Source organism: Cetorhinus maximus, chromosome 23, assembly GCF_964194155.1.
Source record: "Cetorhinus maximus chromosome 23, sCetMax3.hap1.1, whole genome shotgun sequence".
NCBI lineage: Eukaryota > Metazoa > Chordata > Chondrichthyes > Lamniformes > Cetorhinidae > Cetorhinus > Cetorhinus maximus.
The window spans coordinates 38635643-38659431 of NC_135901.1; the positions used below are offsets into that span (position 1 = coordinate 38635643).

At 46.2% G+C, this 23789-nt stretch overlaps 2 protein-coding genes across 4 annotated transcripts in view; one reads left to right on the forward strand and one right to left on the reverse strand.

The window, feature by feature from the left end:
* LOC144697486 (uncharacterized) overlaps positions 1 to 23789 on the forward strand; it is a 352987-nt gene that overhangs the window by 98288 nt on the left and 230910 nt on the right. The gene's annotated exons all lie outside the window — the stretch shown is intronic.
* Positions 9685 to 17859, reverse strand: LOC144697541 (uncharacterized). Of its 3 annotated transcripts, XM_078569587.1 has the most exons (4): positions 17708 to 17843; positions 14998 to 15049; positions 13251 to 13357; positions 9685 to 10310 (listed from the first exon to the last, which is right to left on the reverse strand). In XM_078569587.1, exon 4 carries the CDS (start codon positions 10199 to 10201, stop codon positions 9749 to 9751), a length of 453 nt encoding a protein of 150 aa, XP_078425713.1. In that variant the 5' UTR covers positions 10202 to 10310; positions 13251 to 13357; positions 14998 to 15049; positions 17708 to 17843; the 3' UTR covers positions 9685 to 9748. The 3 variants fall into 3 exon arrangements, with proteins under 3 accessions (XP_078425713.1, XP_078425714.1, XP_078425712.1); XM_078569588.1 differs by lacking the exon at positions 14998 to 15049 and having other exon boundaries at positions 17708 to 17859; XM_078569586.1 differs by lacking the exon at positions 13251 to 13357.

Consider the following 23789-nt stretch of genomic DNA (forward strand, 5'->3'; position numbering starts at 1 on the left):
GTCAAGGGGTATGGGGAGAGAGCGGGAGTAAGGCGTTGAGATAGAGGATCAGCCTCCATGATCGTATTGAATGACAGAGGAGGGTCGAAGGGCCGAATGGCCTATTCCTCCTATTTTCTGTGTTTCTTTGTTAATTCAACACAAGGCCCCAAGGCTGGACATGTTCCTTCTGCCTGCAGAGAACAGGTCCCTATGTGTGAATATATATGGCTTTTAGCAAGTGTAAGTGAGACACATTATGGGCCTGACTGATAATCTTTGAAATTTGGTATTCTTGCAGCTGACCTGATGAGTACAAGATAAAAAGTTTTGACAGAATGTCTCTTTTTATTAATACTGTGTTGTCTTAAAGGTGGAAAATGTGGTAGATGGAGGGAGAGCTGTAGGGAGAGAATTTAGAGCTTGGTGATGAGGGAACTGAAGGCACGGTCACTAATGGTGGAGCGATTAAAATAGGGAATGTACAAGGCCAGAATTAGAGCAGTGTAAATATCTCAGAGGGTTGTGGGGCTGGAGGAGATTGCCGAGATAGGGAGGGGCGAGGCCATGGAGGGATTTGAAAACAAGGATGAGAATTTTAAAATCGAACTGTTGCTTGACCGGGAGCCAAGGCAGGTCAGGAAGCAGAGAGGTGTTAGGGGAATGGGCCTCACTGTGAGAAGACACAGAGAGCAGATATTTGGATGGCGCCAAATTTACAGAGGGTAAAATGTGGGAGACCAACCAGGAATGTGTTGGAATAGTCGAGTCTGGAGGTAACAACGGCAGCGATGAGGGTTTCAGCAGCAGATTCACTGAGACAGGGTGAGGCTACGGAGATGGAAACAGGCGATTTTAGTGATGGCAAAGGTATGAGGTCAGAAGCTTATCCCGAGATCAAATGTAACACCGAGGTTGTGAACAGACTGGCTTAATCTCAGACTGTTCCCAGGGAGAGGGATGGAGTTGGTATCTAGGGAATGGAGATTGGAGCAGGGACTGAAAACAGTGTCTTCAGTCTTCTCAGTGTTTGATTGGAGTTAATTAGTCATCAGGAAGAGAAGCAGGAACCAGAATGGACCATGAAACTGATCCCAGGTTTAACTTAGTTAGACAGAGAGAGAAGGAAGGAAGGAAACCCTGGGAGGTTTGGAGAAACCGCCTTCACAATCACTCATTAAATCACCACACAGTAAGTTTTACACACAACGTTAACATCTGCTATTCTGTATGGTCGGACAGGGGGTTTCAGATTAATGTTTTGTCACGAGTAATGACTGAAGTGAATGATCAGACATATTGTTATCTCCAGTTGGACAAATTTGTTTAAAAAGATACAGAAAAATATTGTCCAAAACTCTGTTTGGAATTCAGCACAGGGAGGAGGGAGAGTGTGGGACAGGGATTCGTAGCTTTCGGGGAACAAGGGAGGAAAAAATGTTCCACAGGAACTAGAATTGTCTGTTCTGAATTTCTATCCTGTTCTTTCAGTGATGACTTTTGTAAACTCCTTTCGCAGAGAATTAAAGGGGAGGATTTGCAGACGGGAAACTCAAACCAAACATCACATCAAGATCAGACAGAGTCACTCGATTCATCAGGACCTGCATATCATCGGCCTTTGACTGTGGAAGGAGAAAGGTTTGTTTGTTCTGTCTGTGGGAAAATATTTCAAACATCAGAGAGTCTGGAAAAGCACCGAGACACACACACACCCTGAGTGAGAGTGTTCCAGTGAACTGACTGTGGAAAGAGCTTTAACCAGTTACACAACCTGAAATAACATTGCACCATTAACAGCGGGGAGAAACTGTACACGTGTTCTCTGTGTGGACGAGGCTTCAACTGATCATCCAACCTGGAGAGACACAGGGACACCTGCACCATGGAGAAACCGTGGAAATGTGAGGACTGTGAGAAAGGATTCGATAACCTATCCCAGCTGGAAAAACATCGACGCAGTCACACTGGGGAGAGGCTGTTCACTTGCTCTCAGTGTGGAAAGGGATTCACTCAGTTATCCCACTTGCTGAGACACCAGCAAGTTCATGTTGAAGGTCGGCCATTTACCTGCTCCGAGTGTGGGAAGGGATTCAATCTCTTATCCCAACTACTGACACACCAGCGAATTCACACTGGGGTCAGGCCATTTACCTGCTCCGAGTGTGGGAAGGGATTCACTACGTCATCTGACCGGCTGACACACCAGCGAATTCACACTGGGTAGAGACCATTTACCTGCTCCGACTGTGGGAAGGGATTCATTCGGTCAGCCCACCTGCTAACACACCAGCGAGTTCACACTGGGGAAAGGCCGTTCACCTCTATATGTGAGAAAGGATTCACTCGATCCTTTGACCTCCTGAAGCACCAGCGAATTCATACTGAGGAGAGACCGTTCAGCTGTACTTCCTGTGGAAAGAGTTTCAGGTCTTCATTCCATCTCACTGTACACCAGCAAATTCACACTGAAGAGAGGCCGTTCAGTTGTACTTCCTGTGGGAAGAGATTCAGGTCTTCATTCAACCTCACTGTACACCAGCGAATTCACACTGGAGAGAGGCCATTCATCTGCTCTAATTGTGGGAAGGGGTTCAATCAAGCAGTTGGTCTACTGAGACACCAGCGAGTTCACACTGGAGAGAGGCCGTTCACCTGCTCCGAGTGTGGGAAAGGATTCACTGGGTCCTCTGACCTGCTGAAGCACCAGCGAATTCACACTGAGGAGAGGCCGTTTAGCTGTACTTCCTGTGGAAAGAGATTCAGGTCTTCATTCAGCCTCATTGTACACTAGCGACTTCACACTGGATAGAGGCCATTCATCTGATCCAAATGTGGGAAGGGATTCACTCAGTCATCTCAATTACTCACACACCAGCGAGTTCACACTGGAGAAGGCCATTCATCTGCTCCAAATGTGGGAAGGGATTCACTCAGTCACCACATCTGCGTAGACACCAGCGAGTTCACAAGTGACCTCAGAGTTTGGATTCTGCTGTTATTGCTGCTGTTAATCACATCCAGGACTGAACTATGTTCATTCTGACAGTTGGGGTTTGTTTCTGCTGATGTTAATAATCCCTGTTACTGGGCTGGAGTTTAATATTCTGGATCGATATCTGATTGTGTTCTCGGGGCTGCAGTGTCCCTTTAAGAACCGCTGTCTCTGATCTTTCCCCACAATTCAGGAACTCATCAGAAATTAGTTTACATCAAGATTCTGAACTTTTACTTCAGGATTGTTTAGTAAGTGTTGTCCAATGGTGGAATCGCATCTAATATCATTTAAGGGGATGCTGGACAAGCACAAGAGGGAGAAGGGAATAGATGGTTAAGATGGTAGATTTAGATCAGGATAAACGGGAGGAGGTTCTTGTGGAACATAAACACCAGCATGGACTGGCTGGGCCGAATGGCCTGTTTCTGTGTCATTTATCCTATATAATTATACTCAGGGTCTGGTTCTAACTTTTAAACTATACCACCTATTCCTAGACTGCCTAACCAGCAGAAATAATTTCTGTTTACCCTCTGTTCCCCTTAATTTGCACAATTCAGCTTTTACTGTCACCGTTAATCACATCCATGTTCAGTTGGGGTTTGTTTCTGCTGATGTTAATAATCCCGGTAACTGGGCTGGAGTTTATTATCTTGATGTTAAATAAATCAGCTTTGTTTCAAACATGCAGTATGTTAAGTCCTTGATTTCTCCAGGATAAGAGGAGACTGATTGGTGTCCTGTTACTGACTGCCCCTTTTTTGGATCTTTTCCCCTTTCTGTGTGCCTCAGGGATCTGTACTGGGACCATTGTTGTTTGTTGTCTATATCAATGATTTGGATGATAATGTGGTGAATTGAATCAGCAAGTTTGCTGATGACACTAAGATTGGAGGCGTTGTGGACAGCGAGGAAGGCTTTCAAAGCTTGCAGAGAGATCTGGACCAACTGGAAAAATGGGCCAGAAAATGGCAGATGGAATTGAATGCGGAAAAGTGTGAGGTGTTACATTTTGGAAGGTCAAACCAAGGTAGGACATACACAGTAAATGGTAGGGCACTGAGGACTGCGGAGGAACAAAGGGATCTGGGAGTTCAGATACATAATTCCCTGAAAGTGGCGTCACAGGTAGACAAGGTTGTAAAGAAAGCTTTTGGCATACTGGCCTTCATAAATCAAAGTATTGAGTATAGGAGTTGGAATGTTATGGTGAGGTTGTATAAGACATTGGTGAGGCCAACTTTGGAGTATTGTGTGCAGTTCTGGTGGCCTAACTACAGGAAGGATATCAGTAAGATTGAGAGAATGCAGAGAAGATTTACTAGCATGTTGCCAGGTCTTAAGGAGTTGAGTTACAGTGAAAGATTAAACAGGTTAGGACTTTATTCTTTGGAGCGTAGAAGAATGAGGGGAGATTTGATAGAAGTTTACAAAATTATGAGGGGTATAGACAGAGTAAATGCGAGTAGGCTCTTTCCACTTTGATTAGGAGAGATAAACACGAGAGGACATGGCTTTAGGGTGAAAGGGGAAAGGTTTAGGGGGAACATTAGGGGGAACTTCTTCACTCAGAGAGTGGTGAGAGTGTGGAACGAGCTACCATCTGACATGGTAAATGCGGGCTCACTCTTAAGTTTTAAGAATAAATTGGATAGATACATGGATGGGAGAGGTCTGGAGGGTTATGGACTAGGTGCAGGTCAATGGGACTAGCGGAATAATATTTCGGCACAGACTAGAAGGGCCGAATGGCCAGTTTTCTGTGCTGTAGTGTTCTATGGTTCTTACTCGAGATTCTTTCAGTTCTCATACCTTTGCTTACTCTCATGGACAAGTCCCAGCTCCCTGTTCCTCCCAGAGATCCTCTGTTCACCTTGCGATTCAGAGAAGGCATCGCTATCAAAAACAGGAAATGCTGGAAATAAAAATCCATACTTTTCCAATTGCCAATTGATTTTCTCCAGGATTATTGTCTCCAGCTTTTCCCCACCACTGGTGTGAAGCTGATTGTCCTGGAATTGCTGTGTCTTTGAAGAGGGGTGTAACATTTACAATCTGTCAGTCCTTTGACACCACTACTATATAAGGAGGATTGGAAGATTGTGACCAGAGTCTCCACAAGTTCCATCTGAAGGATGCTGTCTCTGACAGCGCAGCAGTCCCTCAATGTCACCCTGGAGTGTCAGCCTAGATAATGTGCTCAGGTTTATTAATATTTCCTCTTGTTATTGATGTGGGTCATTAAGAAACAATGGACTCTTATGATGTCATCCAGTCCCAGTGTGATGATGTCATGAAGACTATTCAATACCAGCGGAGCCTTAGTGGTGAAAACAGTTTTGTTCGAGATGGCAGCAAGTCCATTACTGACAGATCAGCAAATGGAATTAATGGGAAAGAAAGTGAGGCAGCTCATGAAGATCAGGAATAGTGTTGTGAATTATTAAGATGAGCAACGTGTACAGTATATGTCCCATCTCCCGATACTCTGCCCCCATCTCCCGACACTCTGCCCCCATCTCCCGACACTCTGCCCCCATCTCCCGACACTCTGCCCCCATCTCCCGACACTCTGCCCCCATCTCCCGACACTCTGCCCCCATCTCCCGACACTCTGCCCCCATCTCCCGACACTCTGCCCCCATCTCCCGACACTCTGCCCCCATCTCCCGACACTCTGCCCCCATCTCCCGACACTCTGCCCCCATCTCCCGACACTCTGCCCCCATCTCCCGACACTCTGCCCCCATCTCCCGACACTCTGCCCCCATCTCCCGACACTCTGCCCCCATCTCCCGACACTCTGCCCCCATCTCCCGACACTCTGCCCCATCTCCCGACACGCTGCCCCCATCTCCCGACACGCTGCCCCATCTCCCGACACTCTGCCCCATCTCCCGACACTCTGCTCCATCTCCCGACACTCTGCCCCCATCTCCCGACACTCTGCCCCCATCTCCCGACACTCTGCCCCCATCTCCCGACACTCTGCCCCCATCTCCCGACACTCTGCCCCCATCTCCCGACACTCTGCCCCCATCTCCCGACACTCTGCCCCCATCTCCCGACACTCTGCCCCATCTCCCGACACGCTGCCCCCATCTCCCGACACGCTGCCCCATCTCCCGACACTCTGCCCCATCTCCCGACACTCTGCTCCATCTCCCGACACTCTGCCCCATCTCCCGACATTCTGCCCCATCTCCCGACATTCTGCCCCATCTCCCGACACTCTTCCCCCATCTCCCGACACTCTTCCCCCATCTCCCGACACGCTGCCCCCATCTCCCGACACGCTGCCCCCATCTCCCGACACGCTGCCCCCATCTCCCGACACGCTGCCCCCATCTCCCGACACGCTGCCCCCATCTCCCGACACGCTGCCCCCATCTCCCGACACGCTGCCCCCATCTCCCGACACGCTGCCCCCATCTCCCGACACGCTGCCCCATCTCCCGACACTCTGCCCCATCTCCCGACACTCTGCCCCATCTCCCGACACGCTGCCCCCATCTCCCGACACTCTGCCCCATCTCCCGACACTCTGCTCCATCTCCCGACACTCTGCCCCATCTCCCGACATTCTGCCCCATCTCCCGACATTCTGCCCCATCTCCCGACATTCTTCCCCCATCTCCCGACACTCTTCCCCCATCTCCCGACACGCTGCCCCCATCTCCCGACACGCTGCCCCCATCTCCCGACACGCTGCCCCCATCTCCCGACACGCTGCCCCATCTCCCTACACTCTGCCCCATCTCTCGAACAGTCTGTCTCTACCTCTTCTGAACCCTTACAGGATGCACCATGTTGAAACCAGAGGAAAGGACTGGGTGAGAAATTGTCATTCACCAAGGGTGTGCACATGGGGGTTTGACAAAATATTAAGTTTCCTGTTTTTAACAATGACACAAAAAATGTATTGATTGGGACCATTTCCAGCTCTTGTCCATTCTGACATCCCGTGGGCCAGCTCACCCTCTCACTGGGTTCATGCTGAATGTCAATCCAGGCTGGGAGCCATTGGGTGGATGGGCAATGGGTGGATGAGTGGCTGAAGGAATGTTCGGTTCACAGGGAGGGGGATGTGGGAGGGGGGTTGGTGCTGGTGGTGGGAAGTGTTCATTCTGAAGGAGTCCCACCTGAAATAGTGACTATTAACTTATCACTTTCTAATGGTGATTGACCTGCTGTTTATTTCCCCAGGTTTGTTCTGTTCAGTATTTTAGTATTTGTATATTTTTATTTTTGCGAAAACATGTTCTTGTTCTGACACTGAATCCAGAGGATTTTAACTCTGTTAAAGTCAATTTCCATCGAGTACACAGGAGGACTCAACTGGTCCAAACTTCTTATGGTATCAATAAACCAAGATCCTACAAGATGTTTATTTGGGGAATTGTTTTTCTCTGAGACCCGGGACAGTCAAACTATGACCCAAAGTTCAGATTTAGGCTTTGAGCCTGGGCTATGGGGCCCACATACATGGAGCACCATTACCGGATGTCCTTCATCCCCACTTTTAATCACTCCACCATTGGTGGCTGGGCCTTCAGCTGCCTGGACCCGAAGCTCTGGAATTTCCACCCTAAATCCCTCCACCTTTCTAATTCACTTTCCCCCTTTCAGACACTCATTCGAACCGACCTCTTTGACCAAGCAGTTGGTCATCTGACCTAATATGTCCTTATGCCCCTGTGAAACTTCTTGGGACAATGTATTACGTTAGAAGCTCGATATAAATATAAGTTGTTGCATTTGTTGTTGTAATTCAGTCAGACCTGATCACTTATTGAGTCTGTATGAATGTAACTCAGATAGACACAGCTTGTGTCATAGTTCAGTGAGACCTGATCACTTACTGAGTGAGTCTGTATCAATGTAACTCAGATAGACACAGCTTGTGTCATAGTTCAGTGAGACCTGATCACATACTGAGTGAGTGAGTTTGTATCAATGTAACTCAGATAGACACAGCTTGTTGGAACAGACCTGGGGAGAAGGAAGCTCTGAATTAATTACTGGACTTTCTGTTCGCAACAGTTGGGAAAAAGGTGATTCTGCCCACACATCCAAATGACGAATCAAGTCATCAAAGTTGGTTTGTTGTTTTGAGTTGAATTATTTGGTCGAATTAGAGTGAAGGAGTGGGATTGACCCACAGCCTAAGCCACCACTTTAAGGCCAGGAAAAGAGAGAATCTGGAGAGAAGAATTAGTAGGTGACTGGGCACTGAATCTGTAACGAGCAGAGAGGGGGAGGAATGTGTGGGACAGGGGTTTATACACTTGGGGGAATGAAAGAAGGAATGTTCCATAGAAACTAGAATTGTCTGTTCTGAATTTCTATCCTGTACTGACAGTAAACACTTCTGTAAACTCTATTCACAGGGGATTAGAGGGAGAGGATTTTCAGATGGGAAAATCAAACCAAAAATCTTGCAAGATCTTATAGAAACACTGAATTCATAAATGATCAGCCTCTGATTATGGGAGGAAAAATGTTTGTCTGTGGGGAAGATTCACATCATCAGTGTGACTGGAAAATCAGCGGGACACATACACACACACGAGTTGGAATCGCATCTCGGGTCAAACCTGACATCACGTGTGCAAAAAGTCTGGTTTACATTCAGACAGTTGTGAGGAAGAGGAATGGAGTTGGTAGATCGGGAATGAAAACAATGGCTTCAGTCTTCCCAATATTTAATTGGAGGAAATTTCTGCACATTCACCACTAGATATCAGACAAACAGTCTGATAATTTAACAAAAGTGGAGAAGTGGAGAGAGATGGTGCTGAGGTAGAGCTGGGTACTGTCAGTGTACATGTGATAACTGACACTGTGTTTTCAGATGATGTCGTTGTGGGGAGTGCGTTGATGAGAAATAAGAGGCCAGGCTGGATCCTTTGGGGACACCAGAGGTAACTGTGGGAGTGGGAAGGGAAGACATTACAAGTGATTCTCTGGCTATGATTAGATAGAGAAGAATGGAACCAGGAGAGAGCAGCCCCACCCAGCTGGACGACAGTGGAGAGGTGTTGGAGCAGAATGGTGTGGTCATCCTTGTCAAAGGCTGCAGACAGGTCGAAACTTGTGTAAATTAGTCTAAATTTGAGAGATATACATATACAGTTTTTAAAAAAGCATATTTTCAGGATTATGAAAAGTTTTATGAGCCATAAAATGTTTGTAGAGGAGAAAACACCTTTCTGACTGTACATCACATCAATAGATTCTGTTGAATATAAGTGAAACCATATTGCAGTGACTATGATAAAATCTGCTTGTGTGTGTAATTGGCAGTCATGTATATGAAATATCCTGTACACGCAGAAATGGAATTTCAAGATTTTATTTAGTGAAGAATTATAGAGTTCTAAAGAGAATTATTAAGAGTAAATTATACATAAGTCCAATTTACAATGTAGACTTTACATTAAATTTCCATTGAGCTTAGAGCAAGTATTTAGCTGTTTGAAGTGCTCTCTGCAGAATAATGATTATCCAAACTGTCGATCTGAAGCCTCCTCCCTGCTCAACATCTCCTGTAACCCACAGATTTTCACTCCAGGGTCACAGCAAGTCTGAGACATTAAAATGGGGTTTCACTGGGAAAAGGTTTGGGTAGCGCTGGATCAATAGACTCAGCGCATTGTGTTTAACACAGAACTGTTTTATTTGACTTTTATGTGGAGTATATTAACATTAGCAGCCCCTAATGAACAGTGTTCAGTCCTGGATGTGATTAACAGCAAAATCCAATCACTGTCATGACTCATGAACTCGCTGGTGTCTCAGCAGGTGGGATGAGGTAGTGAATCCCTTTCCACACTCGGAGCAGGTGAATGGTCTCTCCCCAGTGTGAACTCGCTGGTGTCTCAGCAGGTTGGATGACCGAGTGAATCCCTTTCCACACTTGGAGCAGGTGCACAGTCTCTCCCCAGTGTGAACTCGCTGGTGTCTCAGCAGGTGGGATACCTGAGTAAATCGTTTCCCGCACACGGAGCAGGTGAACGGCCTCTCCCCAGTGTGACTGCGCCAATGAGTTTCCAGCTGAGACTGGTAGATAAATCCCTTCCCACATTCCCCACATTTCCACAGTTTCTCCCCAGTGTGACTGCGCCAATGCGTTTCCAGCTGAGACGGGTAGTTGAATCCCTTCCCACATTCCCCACATTTCCACAGTTTCTCCCCACTGTGAACGGTGTTTTTTCCTTCCATGTTCAAAATCCAATGATATTCAGGTTACGATACATTGGGCGACTCCGTCAGATCCTGATGTGATGTTTGGTTTCAGTTTCCTGACTGCAAATCCTCCCCTTTTAATAACCTGCGAAATTGATTTAAAACAGAAAAAAGGGAGTGAGAGAGAACCCACAAAAACACAAAGACAGGTTGTGAAATTGAGCTGAATGAATCTGGGAATTTGTGGGGCCGGCACGAAGAAAAAGTGACCATGAAAACTGCTGATTGTCATAAAAACCCAACTGATTCACTAATGTCCTTCAGAGAAGGGAACCAGCCACCCGGTCTGGGTGTACACAAGACTCTAGCCTCTATGGAAGCAGATGAGAGAGAGAGAGAGCGAAATGGGAGTGGGTGCAGGGGAGAGAGAGATTAGTGTGAGAGACGGAGGTGAAGGAGAGGGATATCTGGCACCATCTGAGAGAAACAGAGTTAACATTTCGAGCCCTTGAGACTCTTCTTCAGAATTGGTGAAGCAGAGGGGATTTATATTTCTACAACTCGGCCAGAACTTAGGCAGAATCTCCCAAACCTTCAAACTCCACCCTAGAAGGACCAGGGTAGCAGGTGTATGTGAACACCATTACCTCCAAGTTCACCTGCTCCATCCCTCTCTCTGACAACTGTCTGGGACTGAACCAGACTGTTCACAACCATGATGAAATATTTCACCCCAAGATGAGCTTCCAACCACATATCCACATCATCACCAAGACCGCCTATTTCCACCTCAGTAACATCGGCCGACTCCAGCCCAGTCTCAGCTCATCTGCTGCTGAAACTCTCCATTCCTCTGTTCCCTCGAGACTTAACTATCCTAACGCACTCCCGGCTGGTCTCCCACATTCAACCTCTCTGTAATCTTGAGGTCATCCAAAACTCTACTGTCCCTGTGTTTACTCGCACCAAGTCTTGTTCACCCATCACCCTGTGCTCACTGACCTGCAAAGGCTCCGGGTTAAGGAGAGCTGAAATTTGAAATATCTCATCCCTGTTTTCACATTCCTGCTCCCTAACTCAGAAATCTCCACCAGCCTCGCAACCCTCTGAGATATCTGTACTCCTCTGATTCCAGCCTCCTGTGCATTCCTGATTTGACTCACTCCAGCATTGGTAGCCATTTTGTCAGTTTCGAATGCCCCAAGCTCTGGAATTTCCTCCCTAAACCTCTCTACCTCCGGAGATCCCCAGCATCATAGCTGCCAGTCTTCAGCCAATTCGATTCGCTCCACGTGATATTAAGAAATGGCTGAAGGCACTGGATACTGGAAAGGCTATGGATCTTGACAATATTCTAGCAATAGTATTGAAGACTTGTGCTCCAGAACTTGCCGCACCCGTAGCCAAGCTGTTCCACTACAGCTACAACACTGGTATCTACTTGGCTATGTGGAAAAATGTCCTGTTAACAAGCAGGACAAATCCTACCTGGCCAATTGCCACCCCATCAGTCTACTCTGGATCACTAGTAAAGTGGTGGAGGGGGTCATCAACACTTCTGTCAAGCGGCACTTACTTAGCAATAACCTGCTCACTGATGCCCAGTTTGGGTTCCGCCAAGGCCACTCAGCTCCTGACCTCATTGCAGCCTTGAATCAAACAAGGACAAAAGAGCTGAACTCTAGAGGTGACATGAGAGTGAATGCCCTTGATACCAAGGCCGCTTTTGACCGAGTGTGGCATCAGGGAGCCCTAGCAAGACTGGAGTCAATGGGAATCAGGGGAAAACTCTCCGCTGGGTGGAGTCATACCGAGCACAAAGGAAGATGGTTGTGGTTGTTGGAGGTCAATCATCTCAGTTCCAGGACATCACTGCAGGAGTTCCTCAGGGTAGTGTCCTAGGCTCAACCATCTTCAGCTGCTTCCTCAATGACCTTCCTTCCATCAAAGGTCAGAAGTGGGGATGTTCGCTGATGATTGCACAATGTTCAGCACCATTCACGACTCCTCAAATACTTAATAACTCCATCCTCAAATGCAGCAATATCTGGACAATATCCATGCTTGGGCTGACAAGTGGCAAGTAACATTCACGCCACACAAGTGCCAGGCTATGACCATCTCCAACAAGATAGACTCTAACTATCGCCCCTTGACATTCAAGGGCATTACCATCGCTGAATCCCCCACTATCAACATCCTGCGGGTTACCATTGACCAAAAACTGGACAAGCCATATAAATACTGTGGCAACAAGACCAGATCAGAGGCTAGGAATCCTATGGTGATTAACTCACCTCCTGACTCCCCAAAGCCTGTCCACCATCTACAAGGCACAAGCCAGGAGTGTGACGGAATACTCTCCATTTGCCTGGATGAGTGCAGCTCCCGCAACATTCAAGAAGCTTGACACCGTCCAGGACAAAGCAGCCCGCTTGACTGGCACCACATCCACAAACATTCACTCTCTTCACCATCGACGCACAGTAGCAGCAGTGTGTACCATCTACAAGATGCACTGCAGGGATTCACCAAGGCTCCTTAGACAGTGCCTTCCAAACCTGTGGCCACTACCATCTAAAAGGACAAGAGCAGCAGATAGATGGGAATACCACCACCTGGAAGTTCCCCTCCAAGTCACTCATCATCCTGACTTGGAAATATATCGCCGTTCCTTCACTGTCACTGGGTCAAAATCCTGGGACTCCCTCCCTAACAGCACTGCGGGTGTACCTACACCACATGGACTGCAACAGTTCAAGAAGGCAACTCACCACCACCTTCTCAAGGGCAATTAGGGATGGGCAATAAATGCACAACCCAGCAAAGCCCACATCCCTTGGAAGAGTTAAGAAGAAAACCCCCTGGAAGATTCCCTTTAAAAGCGACATCTTTGACCAAGCTTTTGGTCACCGGCCCTAATATCTCCTCATGTGGCTCAGTGTCAAATGTTACTTTTCTGTGAAATGTCTTGGAACATGGTATAACATTAAAAGTATGACAGAAGGAGAAATGATTGTTATTGATTTGGAATTATAACGCCGTCCCTTCATCATCGCTGGGTGAATAACCTGTAACTCCTTACCTAACAGCATCATGGGAGCACCTTCACCACACGGACTGCAGCGGTTCAAGAAGCTCAAACATCATCTTCTCCACAGGCCACTGGGGATTGGCAATATTTGCTGGTATCTGTGGAGAGGGAAACAGAGTAAACATTTCAGGGTGTGCAGGATGAATTACAGGGAATAAAAATGGTGCAGAATTTGATGGTCAATATGGTCTCAGAGGTGGAAGATAAATGGACTATAGCACAGGGGGAAACAATTCCTGACGATGAAAGATATTGTGAGAAGATAAAGCTGGGAAGCCAGCAGCACATGGTCGGGGGATGTGGCAGCAGTGAAAACTTCATTTAGATTCAGTCAGCAGAAGTAACAGTAAAATACTAAACAGCTAAAATACACCCATATTAGAGACAGAGGAAGTTGGGCAATAGCAGAGAGGTGATCAGAGAGGACAGTGCTGAAACAGAGCAATGGATGGTGTTATGAATTCAATTCATCCTGCATCCCTGGGTGCTAACTGTGCAGATTTTAAAATATAAAGGTACAGGATGCTTTAATGCTTGTTACGTTGATTCCTGTCTAGTAACAAGGGTGGGACCCTCTGGGAGTGTTTTGATAGGTCACAGATCAGTTCAAGTGTCAGTGAACAGCTCTTCTTGAAGCAGTTATTTCCGGGAGTTTCCAGGCAACAGGTGGCACAGAGACAGGGACGGGCAGACGTCCCAGTTAAGTTAAGTTAAAAATTTAGAGAAAAGGCTGCAGGGGCAGAATTTAACTAAAGAGGGCTGTTGAAGCAAAGGTACCCCTTTGGAGCAATGGTGTTCTGCTTGGCACGACCATAACTCTAAAACTGTGCTTGCAAGCCCGTGTTTGAGTGTACTCAGGAATCCAGGGAGAAGGAAGCTCGGAAAGAGAGACTGAAACTCTGTGAGGTGGGACATTGTTAAAGCCGTCTGAGTGGGAGTGACTTTTGGAGAGAATTCCAGGTGAGATCTTTGACACTGGAGATTGGAAACCCTCTTGAGAAAGACTAAGTTTCAGTGAGATTGGTTGAGTCAATGTGGGACTAACGGCTAAGTGGATTGTAGAGAAATCCATGGAATCTCTTTTGGTTGCATCTGTCATTTACTCTGTAGTGTGGTGTGTCTCACCACAGTTCGTCTGTTAATTCACATGTACCTCATACTTACCCTGAATGTTCGAGTATCAGATACAGATTGTAAATTGTTTTATCTTTCTGAACTTGTACAGTAAATTTTGTTTTATTATTTTTCAAAACCCATGGAAACTTGTGGTTTTGTTCCAAAAGCAGGTGTCTTAAATCTCAACCTTCATCTACTTTAAACAAAATGTTATTGATCCCTCACCGGATCGCATATGTGTCTGGCCAAGAATCATAACAATGGACATGGGATTCAGATCCACAGGAAAGAAGCCACACCAGCCGTTAACAGGATCCACACCAATTGGTGAAGTCAAAACTAAGACACAGAGCCTTTTCTTGCTTGTTTGTTGACTTGGTTCACTGTCAACACTGCTCACCCACACCCAGTGTCCCAGCTATCCCCTACTTCATTGTGTTCAAATACCCATCACCTGTTTACCTTAACAATCTCATTGACATGAACAAACCTTAACAATGTAACTGAGAAGGCATTCACACCAACCTCAGAGCCATGGAACTTTGCATAGATAACAGAGCATAGACAACAGAGCATAAAACCAAAATCTTTAAATTGTAGATGAATAGTCAAAAATACTCACCTGTGAAACAATTTCAAGGTTCAACTTTAAACTCTCCTGCTGGAGCCTGCAGCTGGAAAGATATCAGAAGCACTGGAGTCAGAGAAAAATCTCCCAGTTGGGGAAATACCCAGGGAGCGGGGTGATGTCACCGTGTAATTGTCGATGTGTGATGACGTCACCGTGTAATTGTCGATGTGTGATGATGTCACACACATGGACATAGAACATCTGGGTCTGTGCAAACAAGTGATCACCACACATTGTGAAGGATGTGAGTGTCCTTGAGAGGGGGCAGAGGAGATTTACCAGAATGGGTCGAGGGTTGGGGGATATGAGCTAGAAGGTTTTGTTCTCCTTCAAGCAAAGGAGACTGAGGCAAATTTGATAAAGGTGTACAAGATTATGATAGGTTTAGATAAGGTAGATCACACAGAATCACACAGTGCGGAAGAGGCCCTTCGGCCCATCGAGTCTGCACCAACACGTGAGGGACACCTGACCTACCTACCTAATCCATTTACCAGCACTTGGCCCACAGCCTTGAATGTTATGATGTGCCAAGTGCTCATCCAGGTACTTTTCAAAAGAATGTGAGGCAGCCTGCCTCCACCACCCTCTCAGGCAGTGTATTCCAGATCGTCAACACCCTCTGGGTAAAAAAGTTTTTCCTCACATCCCCCCAAACCTCCTGCCCCTCACCTTGAAGTTGTGTCCCCTCGTGACTGACCCTTCAACTAAGGGGAACAGCTGCTCCCTATCCACCTGTCCATGACCCTCATAATCTCGTACACCTCGATCAGGTAGCCCCTCAGTCTTCTCTGCTCCAACGAAAACAAACCAAGTCTATCCAACCTCTCTTCATAACTTAAATGTTTCATCCCAGACAACATCCTGGTGAATCTCCTCTGCACTCCCTCCAGTGCAAACACATCCTTCCTATAATGTGGTGACCAGAAATGCACACAGTACTCCAGCTGTGGCCTCACCATGGTTCTATACAACTCCAACATGACCTCCCTACTTTTGTATTCTATGCCTCGATTGATGAAGGCAAGTGTCCCATATGCCTTTTTCACCACCCCACTAACATGTCCCTCCGCCTTCAGAGATCTATGGACACATACGCCAAGGTCCCTTTGTTCCTCAGAACATCCTGGTGTCATGCCGTTCATTGAATACTTCCTTGTCAAATTACTCCTTCCAAAGTGTATCACCTCACACTTTTCAGGGTTAAATTCCATCTGCCACTTATCTTCCCATTCCGTCTATATCTTCCTGTAGCCCAAGACACTCAACCTCACTGTTAATCACCCAGCCAATCTTTGGGTCATCTGCAAACTTACTAATCCTACTCCCCACATGTCGTTTATATAAATGACAAATAATGGGGGACCGAGCACACATCCCTGTGGTATGCCACTGGCTTCCAGTCACTAAAGCAGCCTTCTGTCATCACCCTCTGTCTCCTACAGCTAAGCCAATTTTGAATCCAACTTATCAAATTACCCTGTCTCCCATGTGTATTTCCCATGTGTATTTCCCATTATAAGTCTCCCATGTGGGACCTTGTCAAAAACTTTGGTGAAATCCATATAAGCTACATCAACCTCACTATCCTCATCTACACACCTGGTCACCTCCTTAATAAATTCAAACAAATTTGTTAGGCATGACCTCCCTCTGACAAAAACCATGCTGACTATCCCTGATCAAACCTTGCCTCTCCAAGTGGAGATAGATTCTCTCCTCCAGAATTTTCTCCAAAAGTTTCCCTGCCACTGACGTGTGACTCACTGGTCTGTAGTTCCCTGGCTTATCTCTACAACCCTTCTTAAATAGCGGAACCACATTAACTGTTCTCCAGTCCTCTGGCACTTCCCCCGTGGCCAAAGGGGAATTAAAATTTTGGGCCAGAGCCTCTGTGATCTTCTCCCTTGCCTCCCTCAGCAGTCTGGGATACAAATCATCTGGACCAAGAGATTTGTCCACTTTTAAGCCTGCCAACATCTCCAATACCTTGTCACTCCCTATATCAATGTGCTCAAGAACCTCGCAGTCTCTCTCCCTGAGTTCCATACCTTCATCCTCATTCTCTTGGGTGAAGACGGATGTGAAGTATTCTTTCAACACTCTAGCAATGTCCTCTAGCTCCACCCATAGATTGCCCCCTTGGTCCCTAATGATACCGATAGTTAACGAAAAGTTGTTCCCATTAACTGATTGTAAAATGATTACGGGACACAGATTAAAGATTTTGGGCAAGATCTGTAAGGGGAATGAGAGGAAGAAATTTTACACAGTGAGTGGTAATGACCTGGAACTCAATGATTACACTCAGAGGCCGATAATATCCAGGTCCTGAATTTCTATCCTGGACTGACAGTGACATGTTTGGGAAACGGTATATACAGAGCATTAGAAAAGGATGATCCAGGTCCTAATGAATCGAGTGACTCTGTCATATCTAAATGTGATGTTGGTCTTGAGATTCCCGTCTGTAAATCCTCCCCTTCTAACCCCCTGTAAAAGGAGTTTCCAAAATCCATCCCTGTCAGTCCAGGAGAGAAAAATCACAATATTCTCTTCTCCTGCTACCTGGACCAGGATAACCGCGCATGCGCCCTGCTGCACATTGCCCCCTATAAATATGGCGGCCGTTACCCCGGGCCTGGCGAAGGGAGAAATCCAGAATCTTTCGGCCCGCTCTCTGTAAACACAAGACCGGTACCTTGTTATTTCGGGTCTGCGGCCTGCACTGTGTCTTTATGAAGCCTTCCTGCCCACTCCGTTGGCTCCATTCCTCCTCACACACCCACTAACTCTGTTAGTTTGCTCCGCTCGACATTCTCTCACACGCTCCGAGCAGCTTCAGTCACAGACGAGTACTGCGCATGCTCATGAAACAGACCGCAATGCGCATGCCCCAGAAACCACCGTACTGCGCATGTGCAGGGAGCTGCTGTTGTTAGATAGGGTACATTCTCCTCCCCTTTGAATGCTGGGTAGCCCCGCCGCCATTGAAAGTCCATATTTCTGAATAAGAAATTATTATTTGTGATCCAGTGACGATTGGAGCCACAGGGCCAAGATATAACAATGTTTTTTGATATCAATTGACTTAATAAAGTGCACTGGTCTTCCGCCATAGTTCTGTGCCAGGTGTAATTAACAGCAGAACAAATCCCTAGTTAGATGTGAACTCACTGGAATCTCATAAGGCCATGTGAACAAGTGATTTTTCATTCCATACCCAGAATATTTAAATTCTGTCATCAGGAAGGATGTAACAACTCAGCTGGTGAACGATCATTTCACAGTGTGATTTTACCCATAAGTTTCCAGCTCACATGGGGAGCTCAAACCCTTCAGATAATGAGTTCTACATTCTCAACCATCTACAGTTATCAAAAAGCGGGTGCTGTGAATTTGAAATTAAAATGGAAAATGCTGGAATTTTTAGCAGATCTGGTAGTACCGGTACAGTGAGGAATATAGCATCAGTAAACAGTCCTGAAAACTTAACTCTTCTGAATGCAGATGCTCCAGTGATAATGGGAGATTTCAATATGCAGGTGGACTGGGAAAATCAGGTTGATAGTGGATCCCAAGAAAAGGAATTTGTAGAATGTCTACGAGATGGCTTTTTGGAGCAGCTTGTGGTGGAGCCCACTAGGGAACAGGCAATTCTAGATTTAGTGATGTGTAATGAGGCAGATTTGATAAGGGAGCTTAAGGTGAAGGAACCCTTAAGAGGAAGTGACCATAATATGATAGAATTTACCCTGCAATTTGAGAGGAAAAGGCTGGCATCAGATGTAACGGTACTCCAGTTGAATAAAGGCAACTACAGAGGCATGAGGGAGGAGCTGGCCAGAATTGACTGGGAGATGAGCCTAGCAGGAAAGACAGTGGAACAGCAATTGCAGGAGTTTATGGGAGTAATTTGGGAGACACAGCAAAGATTCATCCGTAGGAAGAAGAAGCATACTGAAGGGAGGACGAGGCAATCATGTCTGACAAGGGAAGTCAGGCACAGCATAAAAGCTAAAGAGAAAGCATACAATGTGGTGAAGAGCAGTGGGAAACCAGGGGATTAGGAAGCCTACAAAGACCAACCGAGGACAACTAAAAAAGAAATAAGGAGGGAGAAGATTAAATATGAGGGTAAACTAGCCAGTAATATAAAAGAAGATTGCAAGAGTTCTTTTTAGATCTATAAAGGGTAAGTGAGAGGCAAAAGTGGACATTGGGCCGCTGGAAAATGACGTTGGAGAAGTATTAGTGGGGAATAAAGAAATGGCGGAGGAACTGAATAGGTATTTTGCATCAGTCTTCACAGTGGAAAACACGAGTGACATCCCCAAAGTTCAAAAGAGTCGGAGGGCAGAGGTGAGTATGGTGGTCATTACCAAGGAGAAGGTTCTAGGACAACTGAAAGGTCTGAAGGTGGATAAATCACCTGGACCAGATGGATTACACCCCAGAGTTCTGAAGGAGATAGCTGAAGAGATAGTGGAGGCATTAGTGGTGATCTTTCAGGAATCATTGGAGTCAGGGAGGGTCCCAGAGGACTGGAAAATCGCTAATGTAACCCTCCTGTTTAAGAAGGGAGTGAGGCAAAAGACGGGAAATTACAGGCCGATTAGCCTGACCTCGGTCGTTGGTAAGATTTTAGAGTCCATTATTAAGGATGAGATTTCAGAATACTTGGAAGTGCATGGTAAAATCGGGCAAAGTCAGCATGGTTTCATCAAGGGGAGGCCATGCCTGACAAATCTGTTAGAATTCTTTGAGGAGGTAACGAGTAGGTTAGACAAAGGAGAGCCAATGGATGTTTTATACTTGGACTTCCAGAAGGCCTTTGACAAGGTGCCGCACAGAGGCTGCTCAGTAAGATAAGAGCCCATGGTGTTAGAGGCAAGGTACTAGCATGTATAGAAGATTGGCTGTCTGGCAGGAGGCAGAGAGTGAGGATAAGGGGGTCCTTCTTAGGATGGCGGCCGGTGACTAGTGGAGTTCCGCAGGGGTCAGTGTTGGGACCACAACTTTTCACTTTATACATTAATGATCTAGATGAAGGAACTGAGGGCATCTTGGGTAAGCTTGCAGATGATACAAAGATAGGTGGAGGGACAGGTAGTATTGAGGAGGCGGGGAGGCTGCAGAAGGATTTGGATAGGTTAGGAGAATGGGCAAAGAAGTGGCAGATGGAATACAACGTGGGGAAGTGTGTCATGCACTTTGGTAGGAAGAATAGAAGAGAGACTATTTTCTAATTGGGGAGAGAATTCAGAAATCTGGAGTGCAAAGGGACTTGGGAGTCCTAGTCCAGGATTCTCTTATGGTTAACTTGCAGGTTGAGTCGGTAGTTAGGAAGGCAAATGCAATGTTGGCATTTATTTCGAGAGGACTAGAATATAAAAGCAGGGATGTGCTGCTGAGGCTTTATAAGGCTCTGGTCAGACCAGATTTAGAATATTGTGAGCAATTTTGGGCCCCGTATCTCAGGAAGGATGTGCTGGCCCTGGAGAGGGTCCAGAGGAGATTCACGAGAATGATCCCAGGAGTGAAAGGCTTAACATATGAGGAACGTTTGAGGACTCTGGGTCTATACTCGATGGAGTTTAGAAGGACGAGGGGGGATCTGATTGAAACTTACAGAATACTGAAAGGCCTGGATAGAGAGGACGTGGGGAAGATGTTTCCATTTGTAGGAGAGACTAGGACCCGAGGGCACAGCCTCAGAGTAAAGGGAAGACCTTTTAGAACAGAGATGAGGAGAAACTTCTTTAGCCAGAGAGTGGTGAATCTATGGAATTCATTGCCACAGAAGGCTGTGGAGGCCAGGTCATTGAGTGTATTTAAGACTGAGATAGATAGGTTCTTGATTGGTAAGGGGATCAAAGGTTACGAGGAGAAGGTGGGAGAATGGGGTTGAGAAACTTATCAGCCATGATTGAATGGTGGAGCAGACTTGATGGGCCGAATGGCCTAATTTCTGCTCCTATGACTTATGGTCTTATGGTCTTATAGATGTGCTGAGTGATTCTGGCACATTCTGCATTATCTCTGGTGAATGAAAATTGATCATTATTTACACATTAGATTTATTAGTGACTAACTTATATTTATTCCATCCATTCACAAGTGGAAACATCTTCCACGTGTCCATCCTGTCAAACACTTTCACTATCTTAAAGTCCTCGGTCAGGTCATCCCTCACTCTCTTCTTCAAACAAAACTTTTGCAAACCGTTGAATCTTTGTTGATTGATATAACTTTCCAATTCTGGCATCATCCCAGTAAATCTGTTTTGCACCTTCCCCAGTGCTTCTCGATCCAATTTAACATATGGAGACAGAACTAACCTGAGCATCAACATCATTATTGCCCCAAATTTCTGTATGTTGGAAGGGTCAGTATGGCAGTGGGAGAGAGGACTGTGGTTTCGAGCTGTTATTCATAATCCTCTATTTGAGAGATTATCTCACCAGAATATTTGGACACTAAGGGAATCAATGCATATGGGAATGGGGCAGGAAAGTGGAGTTGAGCTGAAAGATCATTTAATGTGGAACAGGCTCAGATAGCCATATGGTCTACCCCAGCTCCTATTTCTTGTTTTTTTATGAACATCACTGTGAATCATTTCCATAAAACACAGAAGATGCAGCGTTCGCCCTTCACCTCTTCCCTTCCCACATTCCAGGTTCCCAAACACACTTTCCAGGTGACACAATGAAAAAGGTCAGCGACCTGAAACATTCCGTCCTCTTGGTCGACATGAAACTAAACTCATGATTAATTCCTCCTCAGTAACAGGGAGTGGATCAATGGCACCACTACTGACCGAGCTGGTCGATTCCTAAAAGACACAGCTGCTAGACTGGGTCTGTGACAAGTCATGAGAGAGTCTTCAAGAGGGAAAAACATACTTGACCTCATCCTCATTACTCCATCTGCTGCAGACGCACCTGTCCATGACAACATCAGTAGGAATCACCTCCTACACAGTCGTTGTGGAGATGAAGTCCCATCTTCACATTGAGGATGCCCTCCATCGTATGGTGTGGCATTACCATCGTGCTAAATAGCATAGGTTTCGAACAGATCTAGAAACTCAAGGCTGGGCATCCATGGGGCGCTGTGGGCCATCAGCAACAGCAGAATTGCACTCAACCGCAATCTGTAACCTTATGGCCCAGCATACCCCCCACTCTGCCAGTACCATCAAGCCAGGGGATCAAACCTGGTTCAATTAAGAGTGCAGGAGGGCATGCCAGGAGCAGCACCAGACATACACAAAAATGAGATGTCAACCTGGTGAAGCTACAACATAGGACGACTTGCAGGCCAAACAGCGTAAACAGCATGTGATAGACAGAGTTAAGCGATTCCACAACCAACGGATCAGATCTAAGCTCTCCAGTCCTGCCACATCCAGTCATGAATGTTGTTGGACAATTAAACAACTCACTGGAGGAGGAGGCTCCACAAATATCCCCATCTTCCAAGAGTACTGAAAACGTGTGCTCCAGAACTCGCTGCCCACATGGCCAAGCTGTTCCAGTACAGCTACAACACTGGCATCTCCCCAGCAATGTGGAAAATGGCCTGGGTGTGTCCTGTACACAGAAAGCAGGACAAATCCAACCGGGCCAATTACTGCCCTATCATTCTACTCTCGATCATCAGCAAAGTAATGGAAGGGGTCATCAACAGTGCAATCAAGCAGAGCTTGCTTAGCAACAACCTGGTCACTGGTGCTCAATTTGGGTTCTGCCAGGATCGCTCAGCTCGTGACCTCATTCCAGCCTTCGTTCAAACATGAATAAAACATTTGAACTCCGGAGGTAAGGTCAGAGTAATCAGCATTTGACCGAGTGTGGTATCAAAGAGCCCGAGCAAAACTGGAGTCAATGGAAATGAGGGGGGAAACTCTCCACTGGTTTGAGTCCTGGGTTGTGGTTGTTGGAGGTCAATCATCTCAACTCAGGACATCGCTGCAGGAGTTCCTCAGGATAGTGTCCTCGGCCCAACCATCATCAGTTGCTTCATCAATGGCCTTCCTTCAATCATTAGTAAAAATCATGATGTTCGCTGATGATTGCACAATGTTCAGCACCATTTGTGACTCCTCAGATACTGACGCAGTCTATATCCAAATGCAGCAAGACCTGGAAAAACGTGCCAGATTAAATAGAATGTGGGAAAATGTGAGGTTATGCTACTTAGCAGGAAGAATAGAGGAGCTGAATATTATTTAATTGGAGAAAGACTGCAGAAGGCTGCAGTACAGAGGGATTTGGGAGACCTTGTGCATGAATCCCAAAAAGCTAACATAGAAGTTCAGCAGGTAATAGGCGAGGAAAATGGAATGCTGGTCTTTATTTAAAAGGGAGTGGAGTAGAAAAATAGGGAAGTCTTGCTAAAACTAAACAAGGCACCAGTTAGACCACACCTAGAATATACTGAACAATTTTGGTCCACTTATCTAAGGAAAGATATTCTGGCATTGGAAGCAGTCCAGAGAAGATTAATTAGGCTGATCCCCGGTATGGAGTGATTTTTTCTTATGAGGAGAGGTTGAGTAGGGTGGGCCTGAACTCATTAGAGTTTAGAAGAATGAGAGGCGACCTTATTGAAACATATAAGATTCTTTGGGGGCTTGACAGGGTCGATGCTGAGAGGTTGTTTCCCTTTGTGAGGGAGCCTAGGACCAAAGGGCATAATCTAAGAGTAAGATGATGCCCATTTAAAAATAGATGAGGCAGAATTTCTTCTCTCAGAGGGTAGTGAATCTGTGGAAT